Genomic DNA, 22,138 nt, shown 5'->3' with positions numbered 1-22,138 from the left:
CCCCTTATTTGCACATTTTGGTGCTGAATCAGATTACATAAAAAAATAAATAAATGCAGTTGCATCAAATCATTGACCTCTTCAAAGATATGTATTGAATGCATTTAATAACATTTATATTGACTTGTGGAAATTAAAGACTTGCGTGCCTGACCCTGCCCCTACTTCGAGCGCATTGCACATGCATGTGTGTTTTTATGCCTGTGTGGGCGTCTGGATGTCTGTGTGCATGTCCTTATGCTGTCACATCTGCTGTTACCAAGGAAACCCCGTGGGGAGGCGAAGAAGTGCCGAAAGGTGTACGGCATGGAGAAGAGAGACATGTGGTGCACAGCCTGCCGCTGGAAAAAAGCCTGTCAGAGATTCACCGACTAATCTAGTCCCCTTCCCGTGTCCGTGAGATGAGCTTTTTCTCACTCGGAGCGACGGCTGTAGGTGGACTCTTCCACTGAGGAGACGAGGGGAGATTTCTTCACGATGGAGCTCTCAGTGCTGCTTCCTCCAGCATTACAGGGGGTTCGCCTTCTCTCTTTTCCGTTTCCAAACACAAAGAGAAAATACAATTGGTGGGTAAAAACAAATGACAAAAAATCAGCAAGAAAAAAAGAACTTTACGCAGGTTCGGAGGCTTTTTCTAAGACTGAAACTCATGAATAAGGAAAACATTTAAATTGGAACCTTCTGATTTGATTTTTTGTTTTTCTCTTGCCATTTTTCACAGCCTCAACTGAAGGCAATGTTTAAAGACTACAGATACGCTTTTTGGTATACTCTGTCATTTATTACAGGAGCATCAAGTAGTCTACTGTTTATGGGGTGGATCATGACTTTTTGGAGATTCAAGGGTTAACACCAGATTTGCTTGGTAAGACCTTTGTAGCATATCCATTTTTCACTGTCACTGTTAAAGTGACTTTAAACCTACCAAAGGCAAAAAGCCTGTTCACTTACAACCAACAGTTGAGGTGTAAGCTAAATCCTTAATCTAGCATCACTGTCTTCTTCAGCCTTACTTGATATCGACTTTATGTTGAAGTACATATTGTTCAATATCTACTACCTGTTCATTAAGCAACTTCTATTCAGCCATCTGTACTTCTTGTAATTTTGCAAAGATGCACAAAACCCTCACACACAAGGTGGTACAGAAGGTTTACCCTTGACTTTACAAAATATTTTTGAGAGATGTACACAATATATGAAATATCTCTTCTTCTCTATGCTTGTACCCAAGTGATAAGCACCTTGAAGATTTAAGTCCTGAGTATCGATGAAACCACAGTGTATGCTTGAAAAGAATAGATATCTATTTCCTATATAGAGTTTATTTTCAGCAATGACTTGCTGAAGCAACTAGCAGTTGCACTGTGCAATCAGCAGGATTACATCGTTTAATATTGTCTTGCTTTGTGGTTGTCATTGTCACCATAATTAAGGTGAGTTGAAGCAGAAAGGCAATTTTTTTTTCTTTGACAGCTGATGTTCTTAATGAATAATGTTCTTACCACGATGAATGATACATGATAGTTGCCCTTTGAAACTTTAACTTAAAGTCTGACTGATGTAACTTGTGTATGTAGGTAAATTGTAACCCAGCAATCACTACCTGATAATAAGTCAGGCATTTGAATTCATTTCTTAGTTTTAATTGGAGAAGTTACCCAATATTTAGTCTTTGGTATAACTATCACTAACCAACATTGCAATGTTTGTAGACACTTCATAGGATCCCTTTAGTTGTTTAACCCTAGAACCCTAGAATGGTCTGAAAAGAATAAAAAGTAAGAATCAAGTCAGTGCTGAGCAGCAGTGTAGGTAGTTGACTGTATACTGATTGATACCGAAGTGGAGCAACAGTTTAAAAATGTTTCACCAAAGTGAAAGTAAAGATTGTTTAGAATGGTCCTGTAATACAAAATGTCAGGCCTGCTTTCCCAAGCCTAGATGAAATATAGGTGGTAGATTTTTAGACTGTTGTAATGTTTGGATATATCCCTTTCACCTATAAAAAAAAAAAAAGAAAAATCTATGAAAATAGCACCCTTTAATTTTGAAGCCTTTTTTTTCAATTTGGCAATTCTATATTATTATCCAAGATATACAATGATGAAAGAAAAAATGGCAGTGGTAACCTTACATTAGCATTTAAAGGAACAGTTTGTAGGATTTAGGGGGATCTATTGGCAGAAATGGAATATAATATTCATAATTATGTTTTCATCAGATCAAATTCACCTGAAAATAAGAATTGTGTTTCCGTTTCAGCTTAGAATGAGCCCTTCATATCTACATAGGGAGTGAGTCCTCTTCCCTGGAGTCCGTCATGTTGCACCGCCATGTTTCTACAGGAGCCCAGAATGGACAAACCACACACTGGCTCTAGAGAGGGCCTCTCACGTTTTTACGTTACCTGAAGGCCACCAAAGGTTCTATTACTCGCAGGGGTGAGGGAAGGAGGTATTCAGTTGGTTACAATCTGCAAGCTCACTGCTAGATGCCACTACATCCTACACACTGCTCCTTTAATCTTTTAGAGAAACTTGGATTTTTAAAAAAAATTTTTTATTTTTTTTATATTTTGAAAAAGAGTGTTCCTACAAAAGACAAATACAAGTCAACTAGTTATTCTTTGAAGGCTACCAGCCTACAACTGTACCCCTGCAGGGTGAAGTGTATTTTCAGTAATGCTCTCTTATTGGTGATGATATTGATAAAGGAAAATACATAACTACACATCAGTAGTTATAGTTAACATTTTAAAGTAATTCCTAAATTCAGAGATCCCCAGAAGATTATTCGTATCATTAGTAACATATAGTCATTAACTTGCTCTAAGTCGACTTCGTAAATGATAATGATAAAAGACAATAATGATCTTTTTCAGATGATAACTTCTCACGCTTCCCATGAACTATAGTCAAGTCAATTTATTTATTTAGCTCAAAATCACAAATTTGCCTCACAGGGCTTATCAACCTGTGACACCCTCTATCCTAAGAAAGAAAAACTGTAACAGGTATTTTTCTGATCTGCTCTTGTGACAGTAGATGTATAGTTTTGAAGAGATTCCCTCTTGTGCTGTTAGCAACTTTTTGAATGTAGATTCTGCTGTGTGTCATCTACTCTCTAAGCGCTCCTGACACTGACCTGACCACCATAGCAACCTATGACACGTGCACAAACACAGTGCCTGTCCTCTCCTATATGAGCATATATGACTGAGGTACAGTATGACTTCAGACCTCTGTCGCCATAGAAACACCTGTGCTTTCCCCTGTCGCCACCAGGTCACTGTTGGCTGACACCACGTCATCGCTTCTCAATGAAAGCTTGACTTTGCTTGACTGTTAATTGGTGGCTTGAAGTCAAACATATTAAGCACATGTGTTAGCTGTAATAGTGGTAAAACAATTTCACATTCATTTCCCATTATAAGCCACCTTTTTGTTTTGAAAAAGGTAAGCCTGTAAACCGTTTATTCCACTGGCATCTCAGATCTCAGATAAGCTTCCGGTCTCTTCCGGTCAGAAATTTCACAAAGTGCCAATGAAAAGAACATAAAAAGGAAAAAGGTATACTGACCTAATCAAATTGCACTACGTTGCACTGCGCAAATGCGTGATGTTTTTTATACATGGCTATTTTATATACACACATTTTGAAGTAAAAGAATTTTCTTATTTTCCGAGAGGGTGGGAGTGATATCATCACTGCCCGATAGAATAAATGGGGTGTCAGGGATAGGGGGTTCTGTACCTCTAGGGTCCCCCATTAATAGCCTGTCTTGCTCTCTGTCAGATTGATTGTACTAAACGTACTGTCTGTTTTTAGAAGTGTGGTACTGGGAAGTACAGTGTGGTACTTAGGTAGTCAGTCACTTTGCCTTTTCTTTGGAGGAGTGCCAAGGGCCGAAAGCAGCACCTGCCTTGTCTCAGTGATGGGATAACACCAGTCTCAGTCTGTGGCTTCACATTGTCTTGATAACAGATGCTTTTACAGTGCTTTATTGCCTGGAGTTTTTTTCAAATACTCACACACTTTTTATCCATAAAGCCCATCTTTGTGCTTCCTTTCTTCTTTACATTTTACTGAGCTGAGGTAGTAACTATGTAGATACTGTTATTAGTGCTGGATACCACTTTTAATTCTGTTATCTCTGGTTTGGTCGTTCATTGAGTGTCAAATGCACCCCATCAGGTCTCTCTCCATCCTAAGCACTTTTAGATTCCACCAGCAGGGTTAGAGGCCGATGCTTTTGCTGGTACTAAATGGGACTGTTGGCATGAGTTAAGCTAACAGGTTCCTGTGGTTGTCGCTATTCCACCTTATTTTTTTTCTCTCGAGTTGCACTAAACTGGCCTGTGAAGATCAAGGCTCAAGTTGTATCAGTAAGAGCTCGGCTCAATGAGCTCAGCTTGTGTCATTATGGCCAGAAAGAACTGTGGGTACAAAGTTGCTCTTGTGGACTTTTTGCAAAAATATATTACAACTTTCACCTGTAAAATGGGAGATGGAGATTGACGGTGAAAGTTATGGGTGTACAGGGGAAGAGAGCAGACACGCAATGGCGATATAAAGATGGATTTGCTGTTTCAGGGCTTTCTTGTACATAATGCAACATAAAAAGAACCATGAGGCTTTTTCATATATTGTTGTTTTCGTTGTTGTTGTTGTTGTTTTTCTTGTTATATGAAAAGTAAACTTTTTTACAGTATAGTTGCTCAGACTATTTTCTTTCCGACATTTTTTTTTAAGTCGATTGAGAAGCTATAGTGAACATAACACGTAAAAGATTCTATGTGTATTGTAGCTTGGAGGCAAAGGGGAGTTGAATGTAAAACCTATAAAAACAAGTCTTTTTGTTATATTTGCTGGCTAGTTCGTACTGCCTGTAGTGAACCTGTAGCGTGTCTTGATTTTGGTATCTGCGTTTTAACACCCACAGCTGTCGCCACACTGCTATGTCATATGAAATTATGCAACTATGCAGTATTGCTTTACTATCTTACTTTGTGCAATGAGATGCTTTTATAATGGAACAAGAACTAACACGCTTTTTGGTGACATCTGGGCTACTTGCTCACAAGGTTTCTGTTCCTATTTTGTCTTTCTCCCTGCCAAATAGAAATGTTTCTGAATATGTGTGGTTATCATGGCCGTGGATGTTGTTTGTGGTTGTGACGTGAAGTTGATGTTAGGCAGGATAACCTTCAAATTTTAACCTTGTGGGAATCTTTGTCCTGCCCTGCACATTCCAACCGACAGCACGCTTTTAGTGTCTTCCACTTGTTTCCTACTAGACATATCCTTCCCATTTCCTTTTCACTACAGTGATTCTTCTCTGATCACCTTGTCCTTTTCCATGTCCTGTTCTTGTCCTATCCAGCTTTACTGTGGTCCCACCCAAGCCTTTACCCAGTATATTAAGCTAAACTAAACCCTTGAAATGTGCATCAAATAAAGCCTTCATTTTATATTTCCACATGTCAAAATGTATGTGCCGTTTTCTTGAATGTCCATTTTCGTTTGTGCGTAAACCAGCAGCAGCAAAGCCAATAGATCTCCTTCCAAATCAAATGTAATGTATTACATTGCAATGGCAGCTCCTCTCAATTATCTGCTTCTTCTACTGTGGTGTTATTGTTTGTCTGGGCTTTTACCCCTCTGTTTGTCAGATCTCTCATTTGATTACCTTTTTTCTCCTGTTATGTTTTTACTGAGCCTTACACTGGCTGGTGTGAAAACTGACTTTTGCTTGTTTTTGTTTTCTCATTGATTGATTGATTGATTGATTGATTGATTGATTTTCTGGTTGAGTTTGAGGTTGTATTGCATGTCTAGCATTGCTCATTTTTTGTTCTTTTTTTTGTTAGGAGATACAACACTGAAGGGTTTTATGTGTCAGATTTCCCCTTTCAGTAACTGATAACCCAAGGCTGATGTAGTTTGTTTTCCTCTAAATGTAAAAATGCTCATTGCAGCCTGACAAACACACACACAAAGCTAAAAGAGCTTTTGAGGGAAATGTAACGCCAGCCTCGGGTCTTCACTGGAGGGCAAGATTTCTTCTGTGTGTGGGCTCGGCCTCTGGTCTTCATCAGCAGTCCCACACACACGGAGGAAGCACTTTCTGAGGAGTGGTGCACTCAGAGTAATTGTGTGAATGTCAAGCCTATGACTAGTGCTTGAAAAGATGGATGCCCATGTATGATGCTGAAAATGTGATCTATGTGATGTAATGTGACAGAAAGGAAAATAAACCTGAATGGAAGAAGTCTGCCGACAGAATCTTTGGTGTAAATAAATAATGAATGCAGGCTATGTTAGGCTACTCTTCCAAATAAGGAAATGTAGCAATGTAAAATCAATAGTCAGGATTAATTCCTTTGTGTCTACTTTCTTTAACTTGTCTATTCTGCCCCCTTGTGGACCGCAGGTGGTCATAACAACACTTGTACATCAACCCTCCCAAGAGGCAGAAGAAAAAAAAAGACACACCACAAACATGTCACTTCTTTACAGCAGCAATTTCAAAATTTATTGAGACTGATTGGTTTTTGCAAATAATAGTCAAGCTAATTCTTCCACTAAACATGAAGATAAAAAGAGGCTTGGACGGCCGGTGGGCCAGCCCCAACATCAAAAACAGGAGGCTCATGGTTGGCTGTAAAAATGTTTTGTGATCAGTACTATCAACCAAAAAAAATATCTGCACAAGAGCACTTAAATCTGCCCAAAAACAAAACAGGTGTAAAAACAGGACAGGTTTTTTTTTGATTATTTAACACATTTTGTTACAAACACAGGTTTATGATAATCATCAATATAAAGTCAGTATCATATTGAACAATATTCCCAATGAAAATAAACAAGCCTCAAGCTTCAAGTGTGACCTTTTTACAAATCAAAGACCTTCTGAAACTTGAGAGAAAATAAATAATATATAATAGTAATATAAATTCATATATATGAAGGTATACACACATCACTCTTAATAGAAGAACAAAATCTAAAGTAAAAAGCGCCAATTTTGAAATATAGTATAATATAGATATACCCATATCTATGGCTTCATGATTTGCACGTGTGAATCAAGCTATACAGGCTAAATGAGGATTGCAATTTGTACACGTCTAAGAATACCCATATTCATCTGCAATGGAGCAAACCGTTCCAGTTTTGCATCGTGTGGAATGAGACAGTTGTGTGCAGATGCCGAAGACGTTGCTTTGGTATGACGAAATAAGCACAGGGCAGGCATGCAGTTAAGACCACAGATAGGGCACAATAGGTCATCAATACACGGTGGGAAGGAGAATCTAGTCACCCATCATGATTTGTCTCTTCGAAGATTTATCCTCAAACATTTTGCACCTCTAATCTGATCAGCCACATTTTAGTAATCTCTATCCGTTACACAAACATATCCATCTCTCGGTAGCAGACACTCTCACAAGCACACGGGTGAAATGTCATTGAGGCACATATTGAGGGGTTGATGGCAGACGTTTTCCTGAAGTACAACCCAGTATGAGGAAGAAGACATACAGTACAGGTTGTGAGAAGAGCGCAGGGCCGGGGAGTCACACATACATCCAGATGTCTCTCAGTGGCCACAATGGCACCACAGGACAGAGATTTGTCGCCGATCATGGGCTCCTTCCACACCACTTGGACATTCATAAAAAAATCCTTTTTTTTTCTACCCAAAAATTTTGATAGATGGGTTCAACAAAAACATAATAAATAATACAAATAAAATAAAGACAGTTGCCAGACATGAAGAAAGCATCACAAATCAGATTGTACTAAGAGTTTCTCAGTGGAGGTTAATGGGAAGTGCAGTCCATGCCACCTGTAGCAGACAGGCAACAACATGTTTCCCAGAGTTACGACTGCAGCGCTCACTTTCCCTTTTTTTTTTGTAAATGAACTCAAGCCAGTAAACACTGGCAGATACTGTAGAAACACGGCATGTAGACTCAACACTGTCTGAGGGGAGCGTTGTGTCTGCATGCTGCATTTCTACTTGATTGTGTGTGTCATGCCAGGCGTGAGACAGTAGAAACTAGAAAAAACATATCTAATCAGCTTGGTTTTAAGATGCGATCTTCAAAAGCTAGCCGGTCCTTTCACACAGCCCTTCTTCATATTCACAATAATACCATAGCATGTGCACTTTTTTCAAACTGTGACAAATAGTGACAGGTTCAAAAAAATAAAAACAACCCCAACAACAAAACTGTTAACCACGACAATAAATCCAAAAAAGCACCTGCACACAGACTGTGAAACTAAAAGCACTTCATGTATACAAGGTACTAGATTGTTTTTGGTTTGATATTAATCAATTAGTGTACATTAGTGATGCAAAAGCGTGTGCTGAATATATGTTTCAATCAATATCTAACAGAGAAGTTTGACAGTGAAGTTGTTTTTCCCCTTGGTAGAAAAGCAAATACGACAGAAAAAGCGTAAACTGGCACAATAAAAGGTTGATAAAAGCCTTATGGCTTGCTGTCCACAACAAGGCAAAGTATAAAAGCTTTTTTTTTTTATACAAGATATAAAATATCAAAAAAAGAACACACAATAAAGCTTAGCATCCAGCACTTAATAATAATTAATAATAGTAACATCAACAACAGTAATCATTGTTCTGATAATCATAATAATAAGACATCTCGTCTGGCTCACTTGAATTGTCAATAACATTGCCGAAAACATGGAAATAATCTTAAGAAATCAATATAGACTCTTTTTTTGGACACTGGACACTCAAACATACTTGCATACAAACACCCATCGTGTTCCACCCAAAAACAGAGAGCGAGAAAGAGAGAGGAGAGAGAGAGATTGAGAAAGAGAGAGGAGGGAATGACTTATCCAAAAAATTAGGAAATCCACAAATTTTCAATAAATAGCGTTTAAACAAAACAAATTAATATTACACTCTCTACGAATATCAAACTTGGAAATTTCAAGCACAATTTTGATCCTCTTCTTTAATTCTTACAAAGCTGGAGAAAATATATCACCAAATGAAAGATAAACCATGGAAAGAGGCTGCATATTCTGTATTGAGAAACTGGAACTACATGACTGAAAAAGGGAAGAAAAGAAAAAACTATTTTTGAAACAAAGGCAGCTCCTCTTTCGCTGTGAGAGACGTGGCTCTCAGGTCCTATCATCACAACCTTCACTGTTTGAGAAACTGAACCAGAGACAGTGAGAGAGACAGAAAGAGTTAATCGTGTAGGTCATGTGGATCCATTGTTGATTTTCCAAACAGGGAAGCAGACACAGATGTCCACGTTGTGTACATACTCTGACATACACTCTCTCTGTCTCACACACATTCCCCTTTTAAATAATAATAATAAAAAAAAACATATGTACATTAGTCAATTCTTCAGTATTTGTTGGAATGGATTGATAGAAACTGTGTGGTTAACTTAAGTAAAGAAAAGATTAAGGACCCCACTGAAAAGGCATCGGCTATATAAACAGCAATCTGCACAAAGATTCAGTGATTTCTATATTGTGATAACAGTCAAGAGGACATAAAGTATATCCTTAAAGGTAGGTGCGGTCACCGAGTTGTTTAGGTAAGTAAAGATCAGATCAAAAATGTAAACCACGGGTTCAGGGCTTTGATAGGAGTCAGTTGTCATTAAAGTGCAAGTCTGTGGCAGTAGGACTCTGCATCGACAATGTGCCATCAAGCTGCCCGGTCCTCTGACACGTGTAGCTTTGCAATAGATTTAGACTCTTCCTTCACTCGTAGAGAGACACTTTCCCAAGAAACATTACAGCCGAGGTGGGACCAAGACATCCCCCCCCCCACCCCTCCTGGCTTTTTCCCTACACTGTCAGTGATCCTTGGTTTCCATGGTGATTGTGATGGCAAACATACAAAGTTACAGTCTAGCATTGGCCATGTCCTTGGCAGCGTCCTCGTTGATTTCTGTTGTGACAGAGTAGAAAACTACTGGACTCTGGCCTGAACCCTCAAGAAAAAGAAACACAAAAACACTGCATCAGAAGTAAAGGAGGTAAGCAGAAAAAGCCTTGCACTCGAGCCATCTCTTGACCACTCTTCTTCTACTATGGCAGTCAAGGTTGAGAATAGCCTAAGTGTGTGTGTGTGTGTGTGTGTGTGTGTGTGTGTGTGTGTGTGCGCGCGCGCATTTGAGTGTGTTACTCATGATGGTTCTAGATCATTGTCGCGCATCACCCTACAGCATTTCCATTCAAAGGAAGGCCTGCCCACGGTGGGACGAATGGGTAAAGAGAGCAGAGGATTCTGCCTGAGAGATCGCAAGAGATCTTTAGAGATTGGTTGACGAGCCGCTGATAGGTGCCTGACAGATTCTAGGAGATCCAGGTGAAGTCCCTCTCACTCCCGTTCTGCTGCTCCCCCTCCTGTGCCGAGGAGTCGCTCTCCTCCTTCTCATTGTCCAGTGCTCCGTGTGCCTCTGAGGTCATACCCGAGTCCTTCCACTTCCCTCTTTCATCCTCCCCTTCTCCCATCATCTCTCCGTCCCCTTCGACCATCATCTCCTCCTCCCCCTCTCCATCACCGTCGCACTCCGCCTGGTCATCGTGGAAACGGTCGCCGGGATACAGCTCCTCCTCCGGAGAGATGTCTCCTCCCACCTCCCCGTGGTGGTCCAGCAGCGCGGCCATGCCCCGGCCAGAGCAGTCGGCGCAGACGCCGTGACGCCTCGATCCGTGTTTGATTCCGACGCTGGCTGCTGACATGAAGACCCGGCTGCACACTTTACACACATACTTCTTGTCTTTGCTGTGGACCTGTTGGACAGAAACACATAATTTAACATAAAAACAATGTATTTACACTTTGGTAGCCTATATGGTGTGATTTACTGCCCCCTACTGGTAATCGCATAGCTGCCCTCACCAGTGTGTGCCTCTTCATGTGCTCCCTTCTGGTGAACTTCTTGCCACAGATTTCACAGGGGTAGGGCCTCTCGCCAGTGTGAGAGCGCATGTGCCTCTTTAGGATGCACTGGTGCATAGCGGAGAAACTGCAGTAGGGGCACTTGAACTTTTTACGGATCACTGTGAAGTCATTCACTGTGTAGACACAAGAAGGGAGAAAAAGAAGGGATAACAGATTAGTTTTGAATCAAGCTCTTTTGAATAAACAAAAAACGTCACTTTTCAGTTATTACATTTAATTAGCGGCATGGTCTAGAAATGTACCATCAATTCCCATGGCCACCCCAATCCCAGTCAAAGCTACAGTTGCCCTGGCAACAGCTCTTCCTCCATACTAAAGCAATAAAGAGATACTATAAACACGACACACAACATTCATTCTGCCTTAGTTGCTCTAGAGGGTCTCTGCTACGGACAGCAAAACACAGACAGAAAGACAAACACAGACAATGGCAAGAAGGTTGAGGGTTGGGAAATAAAATCACACACACAAAGGGAGGCTTCAGCAAAGAAATAAAAATAAAAACTAATGTTAATACCATGTCCCAATCTTGTGTAAAGGTCTGGTAAACCAATTATCTCAAGGTCTTGACTTAAATGGTTGTTAAGCCAGGTGAAGGGCATCCAAGTAAACAGATTGCGTGTGTGTGTGTGTGTGTGTGTGTGTGTGTGTGTGTGTGTGTGTGTGTGTGTATGTGAGAGAGAGAAACTTTGCAGTCAAGGCATACAGTGTATGACCATGAGAGATCAGGACTGAATTTATGAGAACACAAGCACAACACAACTACTGTACATAGAGGAGGGGTCAACCACACAGTTCAGGGTTATAAGCTTTAAAGCAATACAACATAATTACCTCCATCTGCAAATCGACTTCTGCTCTGATTAAACACTCAACAGCACAAGACATGCAAGTACACATCAACTGCACAACAGATTTGAACATCTTATTCACTTTTTTTTTTAGAACGGCAAGCTAAAAATGCAAAGACAAAAGAATACTAGTGATGGTGTGAATGATGTGCACGACACAGATAAAAGATAAAAAATACAGAGAGGATTAAACATTTTCCATCATAGTTTAATTTACAGCACAAAAACTACAAGCAAAAGTACATGTCTTTGTACAGTGCAGTGGGGGGGGGGGGGGGTTAAGGAGGAAATTATATATTCTAAAATGAAATATCTTTCAACATTTACAATAACACATATTCACTCATCTCAAGAATCGCACACAACAGCCGTACAGTATTTGTTGTTTTTCCGGAATAGCTGGCTCTGCTGAGTTCCTGATTAGTTCCTAGCTTCTCGGAGCCTGCCAGTCTGTTTCAGCTGCTGGCTAGAACAGAGCGTTACCTGAGAGACGAGATTTAGTATGAGAAAGAATTTGGCATTTGGGAGTTCCCTGTGTGTATGTACACGCAACAGGTAAGGGGGCATATTCCCAATAGACACCAGTTCTGCTTTTACTGAACACATAGAAATTACAGTTATATGTGTTGAAGTGACTGTGGAATATTAGAAGAAAACACTGTCTTCCCTTTGGGTATGTACTACTCACAGTATGGGTGTACACACAATGCACCTTCATAACTGGGCTGTATCAGGAAAATATCTTGGTTTATAGTTGCAGGCCGAAATTTTTGGCAGAAATTGGTGTGAATTTATATTAGCAATGATTTTGAAGTCAGTGCTCATGCTGATTCCAATATCTTCGCAGATCTGCAACACACTGACCATCTCCCTTATTCCTCTCCTGAATTTTCCCCACTTGTCTCACAACTGTTATCTGTCTGCAGCAGTGACATCACTAAACTCATCTGGTTTAAGAGTCATCTGCCCCTCGGTCCCAACTTCCTCTTCAGATGAAGAGGTCAGGGGTTAAGAAGGGCCGGACCAATTACTATCCAGCTCCAGCCAAAAGAAGACTTACAGATCTGGGATAGAGGAGATGGAAAGAGAGCAAGAAAATGACACCACCCAACCCCCATCAGAGCTGCTACTGGTCTATTGTTTAGCTGGCTTTGTCTGGTTTGACACATCCCCTCCATCTGCACTGATCTGACAGCACTGACTGAAGGTAATCATGTCAGAGTGATGAGATGACAAGCTACGTGTTCAGTGGGGTGATACAATGGCTTTGTTTTGCTTTGAGTTTCAGTTTAAAGAAAAGTAATCACAGTGTTTAAAAAATAGATAAATAATAACATTCCTTTACGTTTTATGCTATTTTGAGGAACACTACCACTGGCAACAGAAACAATCTGATTTGGGTCTTAATTCTAGACTCATGCTGCAATTCTACAAAGTTCCTGCAGGTGGTGTGGTTGTGTGGGCTGTGAGCCACAGTAAAGCCTGAGTGTCTTTGTGCCCATAATGCAGGGATGGACACAAAGATAAAGATCTCTCTGCCTAAAAAGGAGACAAGAGTTTAGTCAGCCTAGTGACTGGCGACAGAGAGCCAGACAAGTGGTTTAGGTCAGGGAGGCGGAAAGACGCCCCGTCTCTTGACTCAGCAACACAGAAAAGTTATTCACCTGTTATTGGTTCCAATCAGTGCACACTCAAACTATTCACAAACCTAAAGATTACTTAAAAATCAGTTCTACTTATAATTTAATTTATTTGTCAGTTGTTTAAACAGATCGGCTTTGCATAGCAACTGTGCATTGTTTATATGTAAGCTGTCAATTAATAGTAAAAAAATAATGGCATAATATTTAACAAGTTGTAAAAAAAGAGTAGTCCCTAGGTATTTTTTAAAAATGTCAACAGATACTTGATTTAAAAGGAATTCTTCCCTTCTCAGTGCAATGACGCCACAGAGCATTTTGGCATGAACGATACACTGCTAGCTGATAGGAATGAATATGTGTACATAAGCCTGCAGCCTGTATCAATTTTCCAAATTGATACTGAGATCATGATTGTCAACTTTCATCTCTTGAGAAAGCCGCCACAGTGAATCTATAACCCCACCCTGACAAATTTCCATCCCAGTGCCTCTTCCCAGCATATCTCCTGGCACTGACCCCACCTGGCAGCACACTTTAACATGTGTAGACAGGTTTTTCTGGGTGCTAAAAGCCTTGGCACAGGCAGGGCAGGTGTGCCCTCTCTCTTTGGAGTGCACAGAGGACAGGTGCCTGTGCAGGTCTGTGCGGTCTCTGAAGTTTTTCAGACAGTACACACACTGCATCAGCTTCTTCTTAAAGTGGATGGTCTTTTCGTGTCGATCGGCGTTGGATTTGAGGGTGAAGCTGGCGGGGCACTGGGAGCAGAGGTAGCGCGCCGGCACAAGCTCTTCCACTGCAGGGCGGTAAAGGGACTGGTGGAAGTGGGCAGGCTGGGATTGTGGCTGGTGATGAGGCTGGGTAGGTTGGTGGTACGGACCGTGCATGCTCGGCCAGTCCAGAGACAAGGCCATCAGAGACAGGGTGTGGCGGTACTCGTGTTCCCTGAGGTGCTCCAGGCTGCTGAACAGCCGTTTGCACAGGGAGCAGGCAAACCCCTGTGAGGGCCAGGCACCGGGCTCTGGCAGGACTCTTTTCTCTGACCCAACCTCTTCGCCCAGCACCATCAGCCCTTTAGTTCCTTTGCCAGCCACAGTCAAGCCACCAGCACAGCTTTCATCGCCCATCTGATCCCTCTCGACAGGAGACTGGTCACCTTCCAAGGCTGAGATAGCAAGAAGAAAAGTGAGAGTAAAAGTGAGAGAAAAAGATAAAAGGTACAAACTCTCTCTTAAGTTATATCAACATGACATACTTCAATTTTAAAGCCTAAACCATACCTGTGCTGTACTCTTTCATGTCTTCTTTGTCTTTTACACCCTCCTGTAAGCACAAAACATCCCGTTATGTCACACACACACATTTATTCGGTCTGTATGGATTGTTGTGTGGGCATGCAGGAGGCAGGCAGGTGAGACAAGCTGTGAAGACAACCTTTTTTTCCCCACACGTGAGAAACACAGAAACAAAGACTTGAAAACAGAAAAGTAAAAAAAGAAAAGACAAGAGAAACAGATTAGAATGACTTAAAGACAAAGATACATTGTTAGAAATTAGCAAGCAAACAGAAAAAGTCTTATGAATAGCTGACAGAATCCTGGATGCAAGAGCCGTCCTATGAGACACAGAATGAGCAGTTAGGTTGATCTACAGTATTAATAATATTATCTGCCTGATACAGCAAGGTGCACCAAAATACCTCCCCCTTGTCTTTTCTCGCATCTACATCCCATCGAAACTCTATCCTTTCTCCATCTACTCGATGCTCCTGCCATTCCTTCACCCCCACCCATTTTTCCTCAGCCCCTACACTCCTCCTCCTCCTCTCTGAGAACAGAACACCATGCACTGGGCAAACAGATGGCTTGTCCGCAGAGATAGGGAGGCTTGTTTGGAGGCAGGTCCACTGAAATCAAATGCTGCTTCTAAAACGCTCACCCGCGCACACAGCGTACACACACAGACTGGCACAAAACTCACATCCACACATGCTCATACTGCCATGCTCACACACACACACACACACACACACACACCAAACAGAACAAACAATTTCCTGGGCTGCGAGAGCAAACCTCTCATTGTCTACTTGTATTGATTCTACTCAGTCTCATCTCACTACCTTGCCGGTTATCTGCCATCTCGAAGCACACGCTGCCATTGTGACCACATGTGTCATCTCTAATGTAACCACTCTAAACTACATTACCGCTCATGCTGAGCAAAGACTCTTGGCTTAAAAGGTGAATTTGGGTCTGGCTATATTAAAAAAAAGATGTGAAAAAAGGAAGATAAGACTGAAGAATTGGAAATCTGAAAGGAAGAAAAAGCAAAGAAAGCAAACAGAAAAGAAAGACAAACAAAATAAAACAGTGTAGCAGGAAATATGCCAGATTCCACACAAAGAGTGAGATACAGAGAGGGGTTGAGGGATGCTGTGTAAAAAAAGACTTTCCAATGATTCAAAATAACCCCATTAACCCCCACTCCTCATAAAGATCCACAACCCCACCACGTCACAAGTCACTTTCTATTCTCTGTCACCTCAACCCCCCTCAGTGTGTTTGCAGAAACAGGGTGACGCTGCCCCCTGGATGCTCATCTCCACTCACTCTCACAAACTTTTATCTGACTGGAGAAGTGGTACCTAGAGAGCAGCCTTTGCCCTGGAGCTGAGCCAGGCTCTGTGTGCTTACCTCAGGCAAGGTGGAGGGCTCCGGGCCCTCGCCGGCCTCTTCCACTTCCATGTCCAACCCTTCTGAGCGCAGCGGGGGTGCCCCGGCCCGCAGACCGGGGGCCTCCAGGGGCCGAGGCTCAGAGGGGTGCAGTGGTGTGGGCGGAGTGGGTGGGAAGTATGCTGATGATGATGATGATGGCGGTAGTGGTGGTGGTGTTGGTGGAAGATGAGGAGGAAGAAGAGGAAGAAGTGGAAGAGGAGGAAGAGGAGAGGAGCCAGCCCCCTGTTTGTTATGAATAGTGGCCCCCGTGGCCCCTGGCCGGAGCATGCTGCAGTAGTTGTTGGAGCGGAGCCCTGAGGAGCACAGGAAACGAGTCTCACCCACCCACTCACGTACAACTGCAACTCTGCTAGCAGCTGGCCACCAGAACACAACGGGAGAGAGTGGGCAGGGGGGCACAGAGAGGCTGCCAGTGCTACACTATCAAACACTATGGAGAGGGGGAGGAAGAAAAACTCTGAAGTTTCACTTTCCACCAGCCGAGGGGAAAGGGTTAGGGCTTCTCTTCTCTCTTTCTCTCTCGGTTACTTTTGCTCCTCTGCTCTCCTTCTCCTTCCACCCACATGCGTGCGCAGAGGATGGCAGCGTGTGTGTGTTCAGTGAGTGAGTGTGCATGTGCTGTGTGAGTGAGTAAAATGCATATATGGAGAGGGCTTGAGGATCCTCTGTAGCGTGGAGGGAGATTGTTTTGGAGAGAAGCCATCTTGCAGCTCAAGTAAAGACTTTTTGTACACACAGGGTAAAGGACGACTATATCGACCATGTAAGATGTTTACCAGCAACAAGTTAAGGCACGCTAGATGAAGAATTTTGTGAATATCGTGACTCTTAAAGAGCCTTTAGCTCTCTATAACTATTCACACTGAAGCTTTTTCTGCTACATTAATATCACCATTAGCTGGTACTGAGAGCGCCTCTCGTTTTCTTATAGTGCATATTAATCAAAGTGTAATGTGTTGCAGGTTATTCTGGATTGTGTGTGTGCGTATACGAATACATGCGAGTGTGGGCAGCGTTTTGGGGAATGTCTCCAGAGTTATGCAGTGGGTTAGCCATTCATTGCCCTCCTCTGCACAATGGACAGAATCACACAACCATGATGCTCGAACGTGGACGGATTCCTGGAATGTTAAACTACCGCACCCGACACTCCCCACTCCCACTTACTGAGAACACACACAAATGCTTAACTCCCCATCTCCTCTTCCCCATCTCCGGCAGCGACGGGTGGAACAACATTAAAAGGGAGGAAGAATGGGAGACGTGATGAGAGATATAGAAAAAAGAGAGTAAAGAGATGAGCTACAGGTGAGAGGGAGCAGCTCATTAACAAATGGTGTTCTGGCAGTAGCCACTTCTTAGGAAAGGACTATCATGGAATATCAAAACATCGGAACAGTTTTATTTCCTTTTTATTGTCCTAATGATGAAGTAAAGCAAATCTGAATTTGCATTCATGATTTCTGGGTAAGTGCCAGCAGTTCCAAAAAGGTTTATTGGATTAGGTGACCTTAAATGGGAAATATCACCACTACCAGATTGAAAGTTATTACTCCTGCATTGATATCTACCTTTACATTGAGCCTTACTATGCTTCCTTTCCTCTTGTGTTTAAAAAGGGATGCAGAGGGTATGGTGTTGCTATATAGGATCCACATTTTCAATCTAAAAAAGTCTCTTGCACCATTTGTGTCACAATCATAAATACAAATCATAAAAACCTCCAGAGAGTAGCTATGAAGCCACTAGGAGCTACTGTATAAGGTGAGTACATTTTCAAAAGTAGATGTGAAGTGATGAGAGCAGGCAGTGGAGAGAAAAGTTCAATAATGTCAGTATGATCCCTATAGTTAATTGGATGTTCTTTACAGCCAGAACGCGGTGGCAGTGAGGACAGGTGTGCAGGGATGGGCCGGCAAAATCCATTGTCTGGCATTGATTTTCTGATGCACAAAAGGGGTACCAGTGCCAAATTCCAATGATCTTAATTGGAATCAGGAGGCTGATTGACATACAGACTCGCCCCCCACTGTATTTGGCATTCCACATGCTAGGAGGATGTAGTCCGTGTGGCCCATGCAAAGGATGGCAAAGAGAGGAGCTGTGCATTTGAATCTCAGGCGCTGTCAACAAGGTGATGGTTTAAATTGCTAAATGTAAAGACGGAGAAGTCTTCAGTGGTTAAACTGTAGGGCATTGATTCTGGATTTGATGTTGGATGTATGAATCTTTAGGAGAAGCATGTTTTAGTAAACAATCAATTATATAGAGAAGAGAGAGAGGAAGAGGAAGGGAGGGGGAGACAGAAACTCTGTGTCAAGGCCTTTTGCTGATATTCGCTGGTCTCTCTTCAATTGGGCCAGGTGACCTTGCTCTACCTCCTCTATGCCTAGATCAATACTTTCCCAGGATTTTAAACCAACATACTTTGATGCTGCACAGAGGAAGAAAAAGAGGGGGGAAAGATATAGGAGTGAGACAAATAAGGAGGAACTGCAGGAGCCAGCCAGAAGGGGAGGGAGTGAGGGAGAGTGTGAGGGATGAGTGTTAAGGAGGGGTGAAGGAGAAATGGATAGAGGGAAGGAGGGATGGATGGTGTGAGGGGGAGTACAGGAGGAAAAAAAAGGACAGGAAGGATGTTAAGCAGGGGTGAAGGAGAAGCAAGGAGGAGAACAGGAGGAGGGGGAAAGAGGGCTGAATGGAGGGAGGGAGGCAGGGAGTAGCGATCTGTCAAACCAGGCAGACTTATCCTCCGCCCAGTAATCTGAGGTACAGTGTTTGTTTATTTTCTGTCCTCATTTAGACACAGGGACAGACCCGAGGAGGGAGGGGAGGTTGTTGGCCATCTCGACAAGCCCATTTCCCCAACCCCTATTGTGTATTGAATTCAAAATAGGGTTTGGCTTACCAAAAACCTCCCTGAGGTTTCTTTGGTGACAACTGAAGAACAGCTATAAGACTCATTTAACATGTTTTTTTCTTTCCATGCAGGGAGCTATTGATTAACATTCTTTGAATTCTTCAAATCTCCTATTCATATAGTAAAGGCTGAGTGTAGCTGTAAAGTGTGAGTGTGTATCAAAAAGCCTCTTCTTTTCTCTGGAGCTTGTAAGGCTGTCTATCTGTGCTGTGACAGCATCTAATTCTTCTCTTTAAGCCAACAGAAACATCTCAATCCCACACACTTAACACTTACACAAAAGGGGTGATGTGATGTGACGTGTGTGTACGAGCGCGTATGTGCAATTGCAAATGTGTGTTTTGGTCTATTCAGTCTAGGTGAGTGGGGCTCAACTCAAAAGGCATGACTTGGTTCAGAGTTGTACCCTTCCTTTGCTTTTCTTCTGCTCACAAAGACTGGCAGAACTCTGGACAAAAGATCCAATTACTAGCCAGTAAAAGCAAAGAGACACAAACACACAAGTTGCACACACACATACAAATGTGCCCACGCAAACATGGACTCAAACAAATATACGCTAACACTGGCACACACAGAGATACACACATGTAGACGCTATTTAACACCCTCACTGGAGGCCAAAAAAACTAACTGAATGAAGGAAAAAATCTCTTGTTAACATTAACAAATTAAGCACAAATAAGGATGTTTATTTATCTAATATTGATGTGGTTAGAATAATAATTAAGATAAGGTAAAAATGAATATCCTTAATTACTATAAGGTGCTCCACTGCAAATATTTTAATTGCCAAGTACTTTGTGACAAATAAATAAATATATAAAAAAAAAATTAATTAGATAGCTAATCACACTGATCGGCTCTCCTACACGTGTTTCTTTTTAAAGTTTCTAGGTACTCTTTCATACTACCTCTGGTATTGTCTTTGGGCCTCCTCAGCCAACCCTTTTGAGTCTTTGAAAATACTTTCCAATATTCATCTGGATTGAGGGAGTACACATTTAGCGTCATCTGGATTGAGGTAGTGAACATTAGGGGTACACGATTCAGAAAATGTCACGATTCGCTATCGATTTTTAGGCTCAAGATTCGATTCAAAATCGATTTTCGATTCAAAAACGATTCTCGATTAAAAAAACGATTCACAGTACGTAAATGTAGTTACTTTTCCCATGTGATTGCAGTATACAATTTAAAAGAAAAGAAACAACAAATTAAATGTAGTTTGATATTACGTTATATGTCTTTACTAAAAACTGCAAAGTGCCAAGCTTTGGCCAGCTTTCAAATACATTTAATTCAAGTATAAAATAAAACTGTTAAATAAAAAGAGCTTTTCGTTCAGAGTTCGGTGGGAGTTTAGAGCATTGAAAGAGTGCGTTGGTTGACTGGCATGTTAGGTACTTTAGGTTGTTGTTCGTCCACGTCTTTAGTTAAGTTTGTGGTGTTTCCAAAATACTTAACTTTCGCTTTGCAAAGCCTGCATATAGCATGATTCCTATCAAGTTCTGTCTTCCCCTCGAGGTCATAAAAGCCGAAATGTGCCCAAACTCTCGCCTTCAATGAGGATGGAGCAAGTTGAATAATTATTTCTGTGAGGTTTGCCATTGTTTGCGCCGACTAAACTACTTTGCTGCACTCGTTCTTCTTTTGATTATAACAAGAGTGCCCAGGCGTCAGTGTGAATTCGACTAGTTTCAGGTGATTATACACTATGCATGTAAGTAAGAGATTTTATCTAACTTTATATAACTTATCATAAAATATAAATTATAAATTATTTTGCTACTTATGTGGTGAGGTATTCAGATATTCAAAGACCAAAGGAAAGTTGTTCAAAGGCTTGTCACACCTGAACATAAAACTATTCACATGTAGGATGCACACTCATGCATAACCACACAAAAAATAGATTTGATGCAAAAAAAAAAAAGTTTACATTCCTATGGTTTTTTTTGGTATTTGATCTCACATGACATAATATTTCTCTATCATCAGTTTATGTTATACTGGTTATTTTTAGGGATACCATTTTATGAAAATACTCTGTTTTGAAGGTGCTTTTAACAGGATGTAAAGGTTTGTGCCGAAGTTGAGTAGAGCCAATAATGTCATTGTTTTTGTTGCTGAAGTATAGTAAATAAGTAATATCTGAACAGTTGCTGCAGTTCTGTTGTGTTATGTTGCTGCTGTGAAATACAGCCATAGACCCATTGATACACACAAAGAACCTGTCACATAAAACCAAACAAATATTTCTCACAAAAGCGAGAGCGATCCCAGCAAAATGTTCTCTCACTGAGTCACAGCTGACTAATCATCACTGGCATTGCCACACAAACTCTTTACACACTCAAGTGGCAACACACACACACACACACACACACACACACACACACACACACACACACACACGCATTCAGAGTTATCCAAAGACAGTGAATGATGAGGGAAAATACTCTGCAGAGTAAGAGTATGCTCATGTCAAAAGCGGTCAAGCCTGTATGTTTTATGTCTCACAGGTGACCACCAGTAGATTTACAGCAGTTTGTGTATACCTGAGTTGTAAGTTATAATGAGGTGTGTGGATGTGTGTGTGTAACAATCAGTGTGAGCAGAGTGTTAGTAAATAGTGACTTACAAGACAGGGAGTGTGCTCCTTTGGGCAGGTACTCAAACAGCAAAGGGTTATCATCTCCCATCATCTCAGCCCGCAGAGACAGCAGGCTGTTCTTACTCATCAGCGCCGCCTTCAGATTGGCTACAGATGAGATTGTTCCACCCACGCCTCCTCCCCCGACCTCTTCTGATTCGTTGGGACCCAGGTAGCTCGGCTCTGTGGTGAGAGGCTCTTCCTGCTTGAGGAAGAAATCAAGGCGTTCGCCGCGACTGTCTGAGCTGTTGGGTTCGGTCACGTCTGCCCCTGAAGAGAGATGAAGTAACAGAAGATGGGTGAGGCTCTTCTGTCCTTCTGCAGCCATCACTGACTGCACGGTTTT

General features: G+C 41.7%; 2 protein-coding genes across 12 annotated transcripts in view; one reads left to right on the top strand and one right to left on the bottom strand.

Annotated features, from left to right (window-relative positions):
• Positions 1-6,274, top strand: part of si:rp71-79p20.2 (zinc finger protein 704) — a 43,415-nt gene extending 37,141 nt beyond the window's left edge. For 2 of the 3 annotated variants that reach the window (XM_031316664.2, XM_031316665.2), the window contains one exon: positions 264-6,274. In XM_031316664.2, coding sequence (XP_031172524.1) covers positions 264-375 — 112 coding nt within the window. In that variant the 3' untranslated portion in view covers positions 376-6,274. The remainder of the gene's footprint in view (positions 1-263) is intronic. The other variant, XR_004107883.2, reaches the window with a different exon arrangement.
• Positions 6,275-6,508: 234 nt separating this feature from the next.
• zbtb46 (zinc finger and BTB domain containing 46) overlaps positions 6,509-22,138 on the bottom strand; it is a 59,465-nt gene continuing 43,835 nt past the window's right edge. For 7 of the 9 annotated variants that reach the window (XM_036008268.1, XM_031316660.2, XM_031316659.2 and 4 more), the window contains 4 exons: positions 21,781-22,062; positions 16,175-16,509; positions 14,759-14,801; positions 11,921-14,643 (listed from right to left, as the gene is read on the bottom strand). In XM_036008268.1, the coding sequence (XP_035864161.1) occupies positions 13,862-14,643; positions 14,759-14,801; positions 16,175-16,509; positions 21,781-22,062 (1,442 nt within the window). In that variant the 3' untranslated portion in view covers positions 11,921-13,861. Of the gene's footprint in view, positions 10,816-10,924; positions 11,101-11,920; positions 14,644-14,758; positions 14,913-16,174; positions 16,510-21,780; positions 22,063-22,138 lie in introns of those variants that run through there. The other 2 variants (XR_004899041.1, XM_036008270.1) reach the window with 2 other exon arrangements.

Source organism: Sander lucioperca, chromosome 12, assembly GCF_008315115.2.
Source record: "Sander lucioperca isolate FBNREF2018 chromosome 12, SLUC_FBN_1.2, whole genome shotgun sequence".
Classification (NCBI taxonomy): Eukaryota; Metazoa; Chordata; class Actinopteri; order Perciformes; family Percidae; genus Sander; species Sander lucioperca.
Note: the sequence above shows the minus strand (reverse complement) of the source record. Positions and strands in the feature narration are given on the sequence as shown.